Source organism: Primulina huaijiensis, chromosome 9, assembly GCF_012295235.1.
Source record: "Primulina huaijiensis isolate GDHJ02 chromosome 9, ASM1229523v2, whole genome shotgun sequence".
NCBI classification, from domain to species: Eukaryota; Viridiplantae; Streptophyta; class Magnoliopsida; order Lamiales; family Gesneriaceae; genus Primulina; species Primulina huaijiensis.
This window is the reverse complement of record NC_133314.1, coordinates 3,346,574-3,355,768: the sequence shown is the minus strand read 5'-3', so window position 1 is coordinate 3,355,768 and position 9,195 is coordinate 3,346,574. Positions and strand designations below refer to the sequence as shown.

Sequence of the window (9,195 nt, the reverse complement as noted above, 5' to 3'; positions counted from 1 at the left end):
TAATATTTTTCGAAGGTCGAATAATTTTATCGAGGGACACTTTTGTCATACAATAAAATAAAAACTGAAAATAGAAATATAGAATACTGTAGTAAATTAAATTATCAAATTATTTGAAAGTTTAAGGCCTCCTCTATCGAAATACTTCTATAATTACAAGATCTCTAAAAAAGATATACCAAATCGAGGCAAATTGTTTGAAATAATATCTTTAAAAGATTTACCAAATCTAGGCGGATTGTTTGAAATAATTTCTTTTCACAAAACAAAAATATTATATTAATACACTGTATTTTTAATTTGTTTAAATATATTAAAAAAAATCTTGAATTTTGAATTTCACAAAAAATAAAAGCCCAATAAATACGTCTCCTGTTCAAGAAGCCTATATTGCATGCATCTTTTTCTTTTTTTCCTGTTGATAAGAAGCAGGCCACAGAGTACAAATAATCGCTGTTTTGGGATTCTGAGAAGTGAATTTTTGTGAGATTTTTGAGAGCAAAAAAAAAAAAGAAGGGTTCGAGGGAAGATGGATCATACAAAGAATGCCAAGGGCAAAAGTGCGTTCAACAAGAGGCGTGCTTGTTTGATGAGGAAAGCTAGCGAGTTGTCTATTCTATGCGATGCAGAAGTCGCCCTTTTCGGCTACTCCAACGACGGGGAGTTGTTCGAGTATGCTAGTTCCAAGTACGCATGCATCTCTCCCTCTATGCTGCTATATGATCTTCTTTCTGAATTATTTTTTTTTCTGTTGTTTCTTGGTGTTATTTGTTGGTTCAGGATATTTTTTCTTTAATTTTTTTTGGTGATTGATCGGAGAAAATCTCCTGTACTTTTTCTGAGAATTTGTTTCTGTTGTTTCTTGGGGATTTATTCATGTGGTTAATTTGTTGTTTCAGGATAGTTTCTCTTGAATTTTTTACGTGAATGATCGGAAAAAATCTCCCGTTGCATGAACACTCGTACTTATATATATATATTATAACCTAACATGGTATACAATTAATCAGATGGGATAGGAAAATAGATAGAGTCTAATTATATAAATTAAGCTATCAGTGGCGGATTTTGCCCGAACTAGAATTTTAAACTATAAGTTTTTTTAATATTTTAAATTGATCCGATTAATATCATATTATTTCAAAATTATACAAAATTTACGTATAAATTTTTTCTAAAAAAATTATGCCACAGTCGGGATATATATGCATGTGGCTCCGCCACCAACCATACTATAAGACTCTAGATTGTCAGTTTACCGATCGAATTCGGTTATGATTCCGGTTTAGGATTCTAACTTTTAGGAACTGGAACCGAGCCGAATCCTAAGTTCTCGGTTTTGGTTTTTGATAGGGGTATGTAGTTAAGAAAATACATATTTTAGGAAGAAGGAATAAAAACCCGTCAAGCGATTGAGCTAGCATGTATTTTTCACACACTAAGATATAAATGAGTATCGTGTAACACTATAATCTGATTCTCTTGACTGCAGCATGGCGAAGATAGTGACAAGATTCGAAAAATGCCGGCGACTCATAGAACAAGGTATTCCGGTGAACAACGATCCAGAGGTACATATGATGCTTGAATTTTGACATATTTTTGGACTCTTAATCCATCCCCATATTCAGTATATGTATCGGATTTATTATGGTTGGTTCCTTTAACAGATGGACGAGGATCTCCTGAGAGAAGAGATGGAAAATCTCAAACAAGACAACGACCAGTATGATTTCTTACAACAATGACATTCTTGTATTTTTCGAAAACCCGTGTTTTTTTTTTAATCTTCCGGACTGTTAATCTGCAGGCATGTGTCGGGGATGAATGTCGAGGGCATGGATCGCAAAGATTTGCGCGAACTCGAACAACAACTAGACGAAGGGCTATTGTGCATTAAGGATAGAAAGGTTTGGCCTATAAATTCGACTATGGAGTTGAATAAAATGTAATAATCTTTCACTGCTAACAATAAAAGACAATGCTACGCTTTCAGGAAGCGATATTGGTCCAGCAACTTGAAAAATCAAGGGATCAAGTACGCCTATTAATCTCTTATTTTGTGCATTTGCTGATTTCTCATACGGGTCCTGGAGAGAAAAAAATAGTTAAAAAAAATTGTCTCCTTTTTTGATTTTTTTGCAGGAGCAACGATACATGCAGGAGAATGAGACCTTACGCAGAAAGGCATGTGTAGTGTAGGCTCTCTTATTTTCGTTACGAAATTCGGGTATTGATGTAAATATATCTAAGTACTCTGCACTGGCTTAACATGATTCATAGGTTGAACAACTTGAAAGGCAATATGCCTCGGTCATTTATCAACAACCACAATGTGTCAAGTACCAGATGATGGAGCTGATCAACTTTGTTCCCGTACAAGGTGTTTATGGTCTCCAAATGGATTGCAATATTAGCACCGGAGATGCTAACACAGTAGACGTTTCCCTAAAACTGGGGTATGACATTTTCTCCGAATTTTCGGCCTTTTTGCGTTCCTGATTTCTTACGTTCTGAGTACATGTTTCTTGCTTTTCGTGCAGGCCTTCAACTTCTAAGGTTTGTGGGAAAAGGAAAACTCCACACGAGCAAAGAAGCAATGACGATAATTTTCTTACTTTATAGGAACAGGATGCAGTTTAATTTTGTGGTTTGGATTCTTTTATTGGATGGTTTCATGGATCAATCTAACTCTTGGTTTATCAAATTTATATTTCTCACTGCATATATGGTTTCTAGGAATGTACAAAACACCAGTTGACGAGTTTTACGAGCTTGCAATCGCCCCTTTTAAGCTCTCTAATGAATTTCTATTACGATTTTGTGGCTTTAAATTTTTCGAATATTGATTCCCCCCCTTCAGGCTCCCCTGTTAGGAACTAGTTTCTGTTGTAAATATTTTGAACGAACTTGATTAAATTCTGAGTTTGGTTGGTAAATATTGTTTATGGAACTGATGACTGACTAATATCAAGTAGATCAATTATTCAATGACATATGCCCAATTCTACTGCTACCTACAAATTATGATACACAAGAACACAACTTCGTGATATTTGAACTTGATACACAGATTTGCGTGGAAAACCCGAAATGGGTAAAAAACCACGGGCAGAAGAGAAAATTAGCTATGTTGAAAGATGAAGTACATGAGAAGATCTAGCAGAGGTTTACGTCATATTAGACTCACAACCCCAGTTTCTTATTTACAAAATATATGTACGAAAAATAATATAGATCACACCGCGGGGTTGCTATCTCTGCTACCACTGCATATTCCCCAAAAAGCCTCGTGGCTAAAGTTGCATCGTTTACATCCCTCCGAGAGATTTTCGACCTGAGCTCAAAAGAATTCGGGTCACAGAGTCTAACATCACTTAAATGATGTTCTCTCTTATAGCTGCATATTCTGTCTTCCAAGAAATTTGGCGAGCAATTCGTTTCTTGTTTCCAAGACTTCAGAAAACAAACTAGAGGCTTTCTTTTCAATGCCCTGTATTGTATTCTCCAGTGTTTCCAACAGATTCTTCATATCCCAGGCAGCCTTACCCCAGTTTCCAGCAGAATTATCAGCCGAAAGGCGATCAACTGCAGCATTCACCTCCTGGATCACACCATCCGTTTTCTCTACATCTTTTCCAAGAATCGTATCCAGGTCTTTTATCAATGAATCATCCGATCCCAGGACGATTTTTCTTACATCCTCGTATGGTTTAGCATCATTGCACAAGCTTGAAAGAACCAGGCCAAGTGTTAAGACTCCGATTCTCCTGACTACTGTCAAAGCATCAAGGACTGTCGTTTCCTTCTTAGAGTTGGGCTTTTCTCGAATCCCAACTGACCATCCTTCCTCTTTCAAATCCATGCCAAGATCAAACGTTGTTTTCGGGATTTTCTTCAAGCGCTTTGCTGCGAAAGAAGGCGAGCTCTCGACAAGCCTAAGTGCGTAAAGATTCGAAATCTTGGATTGGTTTAGATGAGAAATGGAGGAGCTAATGGCATTGAGCAGATCCAGCAAGTTCAAGCTGTAGCTAAGGTATTGCTCCCTGGTTTTGGCACCCCACTCACACATTGGATGCTCTATATCTACCACTAGCTTTGCAAAAGCATTGTTTGTTAGTTGTATAAACTCAAAATACCTGTCAAAACCAGCCAAGGGCAGATTCTTTGACAAGAATTGGCTCATGAAATTCGAGATTTCGGAGCGAAAACTGCGTAAAGAGGTGGACGGAGGCTTGTACTTGTTGTTGTGAACTTCAATCCCAACTGGGAATTTGAATCTTTCGAGTAGGATTACCATGAATTATTTGATATTGTGGCTGTTTTTTTTTATTGGTGCTTCTGGTTTTTGGTTATGATCTTTACATATAGGAACTTGGACCTATTTATATATAAAGTTGATTGCTTGGCGCGTAAATTAGTTTTGAGGCAGAAGGAACGCTGCATGACTGGTCAAACATTAGTATCCTTGTCCGTGTCGGTTTGCAATTTTGACATCGCAAACGTGTAAGATAAAGATACTTCACCGCCTTTTAGTTTCTTTATCATAATTGTTTGGTGTTTGACATCGCAAACGTTCTATATCAATATTCATGACGTGCCACGATCATAACCAGGGGTGAACCTTCGGTGGTAACCGAGCCGAACCAAAATATTTAATCATAGTCGAACCGATCGAATTAATTTTCATAATCGATTAAAACGAACCAAATTAAAATCGGTTAATTCGGTTGGTGATCGAATTAAACAATTAGTTTTAAAAAAAATTGTGATTTAACTTTAATTATATATGTAATTTTTCTTGAACACTACAATCTACACAAATGCATAAAAACATAAAAATTAAAAATTAAAAAATATATATAAATTGATATGGTTGATTTTAAAATTAAAGGTTGATTAGAATTAGAATTAGAATTAGGGTTGATTTTAAAATTAAAGGTTGATTAGAATTAGAATTAGGGTTGATTTTAAAATTAAAAATTAAAAAATATATAAAAATTGATTAAAAAAATAAAAATGTATTAAATAATAGTATTTATTATATCGGTTAATTCAGTTAACCGATTTCAAACTTTTGAGAACCGTAACCGAACCGAATTAACCGATATAACCGATTTTTTAATTAGAAAACCGAATTTCTGAAATAACCGAACCGAATTTTAGAATTGACTCGGTTCAATCGATTAATTCGGTTTAACCGAAATCTTGCTCACCCCTAATCATAACGAGGTTTACGATCAATAAGAATTTATTCAAGTTAGGGAATACATGTTCTAATTGGTGAAGTAGATAAATACTTTATAAATAATTAAAAGTTCGATTTTTCGTAACATTTTTTCGGGCGAGCTACATGCTATTGCGTTATACTGTAGATTTATCAAATACCCATCGAAAAAATAATGACTGCCAGTTCCATCATCATTAAAAAAAAATTACTAGTAAAAATATAAATGATAGTAATTTCTTAATATTTATTAAATTATATGTCGGCCCCAATTTTTTTCGATTCTAAAAAAAATAATTTACTTTTCATATATAGTAATATTTATTATTTTTTTTGCTAATATATTCCTGTATTGAAAAATATACAACTATTTTTTAACCGAACTAAGTATAAATAAAATATAAATTTTTTTTATAAAAAAATAGTTTACTTTTCATATTTTGTATTTTTTTTTTTTGGTAGTATACTTCTAATATACGACTTCGTAGAGCGGAACAAAAGAAAAGATATTAAAAACATGGAAATATAAACTTACTACTTGTGGCCTTAGCCCAATTGCTTTTTCGAATTTTGTAACCCTAGTTGGTTTTAATTATTCTTTACTTGATCCTTGTTCTTACTCTATGAACTTAGCTCAAATTTTCTTTTACTATTTTTTTCCCCAACTCATTTTTAATAATTATTAATTTAATTTATTATTACTTTTTATTGTCTTATTATATGTATTTATACAGTCTGATATATTTCTTATTTTTTGACTTATTTATTAATTTAATTGACGTCTTCTTCGTTGATATTTTGTTACATTAAATATTTTATCAATAAAATCCTTTCATACGAAATTTCGCATTTAATTTAGTGTGTTCTTTCAGCCTCTTAGTCTACATTATCTATGACTAGAGTAGAATAAAGAATATTTATATTTATATCATAAAAAATGACAGTATCTCTTTATTGAAAGTAATAATAATAATTAAAAAAAAAGGTCCAATATCGGATATCCCTAAATTATTTATCGAATTCTTTATATTCCCATTTTAATATTCACAAAAACTCTTGTGAGACGGTCTCACGGATCAATTTCGTGGGTCGAATCTCTTATTTGGGTCATCCATGAAAAAATATTACTTTTTATGCTAAGAGTATTACTTTTTATTGTGAATATCGGTAGGGTTGACTCATCTCACAGATAAAGATTCGTGAGACCGTCTCACAAGAGACCTACTCTTTAATATTGAAGAAACGATGATTGAGCATTCACCAAGCAACTAAGAGGGCTAGTCTATACTACATCGGAATTGTTTCTCCCACTATTCCAACACGATCATATTGGTCCCTCAAATTTTTATAAAAATTGACATATATATTAATGATTTATAGACTAACATTTGATCATATCGTAAGTGGAGAAATACTTCAAATGTAACATAAAATAATCACTACTAGAACTAGAAACCTAGCCTTCATTAATATACCCACGCGTTCAATAAATTTTGTGTCCTATTTATAGAAAGTTTCCAATTTCCTATTTTTCAATCATTAATTAGTATTTTATGTTGGGTAATTTTTTGGGTTCATTTGTTCATAAATTATGCGTCGATCCATTATTTAATCAAGAACCCAATTAAATTATCTACAAAGTTATCGGCTTGCAAAATATTAATGTAATTGGTAATTTAGAAAATCTGACTCCTAATATGTGGAATGTTTCCACTTTCCTATTTAATTTTTGGTTCACCAATTAATATTTTAAACATGTAATTTTTATAACTTGCTATATGATAATGGAGAATGAATGTTTTGTACACTAATTTGTCCTATTTTGAGATTTGATCCACTAAAAGTGTTCAAAGTTTATGTTTTTGATACAATAATTTTGATTTTTTGACTTTTAGTTCTATTTAATCTGCGTGATGACGTAACACGGAAAATACTAACGTGACGTAAAAAAATGCTGGCGTGACACCGAAGTTGCAGATGTTGACACTTCAAAATGTTGACATCTCCGACATCATGTCAGCAATTAGAACAAAATAACAAGAAGTTAAAAGTTATTGCACAAAGATCAACGTTTGATAAGTTATTGGAATAAAACTCAAAATATGACAAGTTAGTGACCAACAAAGTTATTTCCCCTTAAAATATGAGTAAATTTTCTTTACATCTCTAAATCCCCAAACTTGAGTTTGGGTTCAGTCTCTGTCAATGAGAAAATGATTTGCAATCCTTGATCCAAAAAGAAAACTTGTATGCACTTCCTGTGTCCAAATATATTTTCACGGATGAAAATTGATACAAATAATTTGAAATATAGTACTAATATATGATATGCGAATACTAATTGTTTCAAATCTGCTATAAAAAATAAGATTTTGAGTATAAAATTAAAATTTTTTTATTAATACGAATACTTATCATACATGTGTACTAATTTAAGAAATTTTACGTGCCAAAATATTAAATCAACGTATTGATTTATATTTATGGTATCAATCGATTCAAATTAGATACAAAATCATAGTTTACACTTTCAGTTTTAGAGGGATGAAATGTAAAACACATATAATTTCAACTATTTTTCACAACGAATAGAATATGTGGACTCAAGAAGCACATAAATTTTTTTTTTTTTTTTTTTTTGAATCAGAGAATGTAAAATCATTTTCTCCTTGATAGAGACTGACCCCAAACTTAGCCAAGTTGGGGTCCAAGGATTTAAAGACAATTTACCCTAAAATACTATGATTTATTTTCTTACACAAGTGTGAGACATCTTGACCATACCAACATGCATAATTTATGTCTCAATAAAACCAGAAATGAAAATTGAGCACTTGCCAACTACGGATACAAAACCAGTTCATTGAACCACATACTCAAATGTTGTGTTGGTTGGAATTTAGAACATTGCCCAAACAATCGTTGGCTTGTCCCTCATGCTAATGTTTAGGTTCGACAAAATATAGAACGCTTTTCATTTTACCGTCGATGATCCGAATCAAGTCGAAACCGATTATAGAGAAATCGTTAATGAACTCAAAGTTTTTTCTACGAAAAATCTGGTATTGTTTAATCATCTAAAATGAATCGTTAATACTCGCTAATCTATCGATACACACAATATGTGTGTGTATATAACTATCATATTTTTAAAATATTTTTATTTCAAGATAAAAATTTAAGTAACTAATAACATAATTATATTAATTAAATTAATATGAAAGAATGATAATATGTAATAACATTTATTTAAATAAATTGTGATTCGTGATAGAAATAGATTATTTATGCATTCATTATATGAGAGAATTAGATAAATGAATTTTTTTTTAAGTAATTCGATATGACAGGTTTATTTATTTATTTTTTAATTAATCGAAAAGGGAAATAAATATTATTGTAAATACATTTAAAAATACCAAAGAGGGAGGCCCTTTAGATGTATAATATATGGTATTGTAATCCTTTTAATATAATTTCTCACTTTGTCACATAAATAAATAATCAAATTCATATATTTAAAAGGGAAACTACATAAGATCAGTAAATAAAAACATTTAAAAAGACAAAATCGAACATATTATCTGGAACTTCTGTCTTGTTTTGCGTAGTAAAATGCCAACATATGATGACATTATATAAGCAAATTTTATAAGATGTTCTTGACAAAGGAATCTTTGCATGATACATACATGTTAAACAAATCAAGCAACCTAAATTTGAATTCAAAGAACACTATTTTTGAATAATTAATACATGGTTAGTTAAAAACGGTTAGTTTGATTATGTAAGCAATGATATTTTATTTTTTGTTTCATTCCTTGAACTTCACCTATAAATACTCATCCATTCTTCATTTCAAAAATTATACCAAAAAACGCAAAATCATCTCATCTACAATCATAAGCGTAGAAGTGAGATAAATGATTTAGTGTAAGATTTCTGAAGGAATGTTTATCCTTCAAAAG

General features: G+C 31.6%; 2 protein-coding genes across 2 annotated transcripts; one reads left to right on the top strand and one right to left on the bottom strand.

Moving 5' to 3' along the window:
* The first annotated feature begins 506 nt into the window (after positions 1 to 506).
* On the top strand, positions 507 to 2,202 carry LOC140984684 (agamous-like MADS-box protein AGL15). The gene is made up of 6 exons (XM_073452230.1): positions 507 to 687; positions 1,493 to 1,571; positions 1,671 to 1,726; positions 1,811 to 1,910; positions 1,997 to 2,038; positions 2,146 to 2,202. Exons 1-6 carry the CDS (start codon positions 530 to 532, stop codon positions 2,200 to 2,202), a joined length of 492 nt encoding a protein of 163 aa, XP_073308331.1. The 5' UTR covers positions 507 to 529.
* Positions 2,203 to 3,394: 1,192 nt separating this feature from the next.
* On the bottom strand, positions 3,395 to 4,300 carry LOC140984683 (UPF0496 protein 4-like). The gene has a single exon (XM_073452229.1). It carries the CDS (start codon positions 4,298 to 4,300, stop codon positions 3,395 to 3,397), a length of 906 nt encoding a protein of 301 aa, XP_073308330.1.
* Positions 4,301 to 9,195: the final 4,895 nt, after the last annotated feature.

Coding starts and splice junctions, on each gene's coding strand:
- LOC140984684 (XM_073452230.1), top strand. CDS start 530: ATGGATCATACAAAGAATGCCAAGGGCAAAAGTGCGTTCAACAAGAGG. Junction 688..1,492: donor TTCGAGTATGCTAGTTCCAA/GTACGCATGCAT, acceptor TCTTGACTGCAG/CATGGCGAAGATAGTGACAA. Junction 1,911..1,996: donor TGTGCATTAAGGATAGAAAG/GTTTGGCCTATA, acceptor CTACGCTTTCAG/GAAGCGATATTGGTCCAGCA.
- LOC140984683 (XM_073452229.1), bottom strand. CDS start 4,300: ATGGTAATCCTACTCGAAAGATTCAAATTCCCAGTTGGGATTGAAGTT.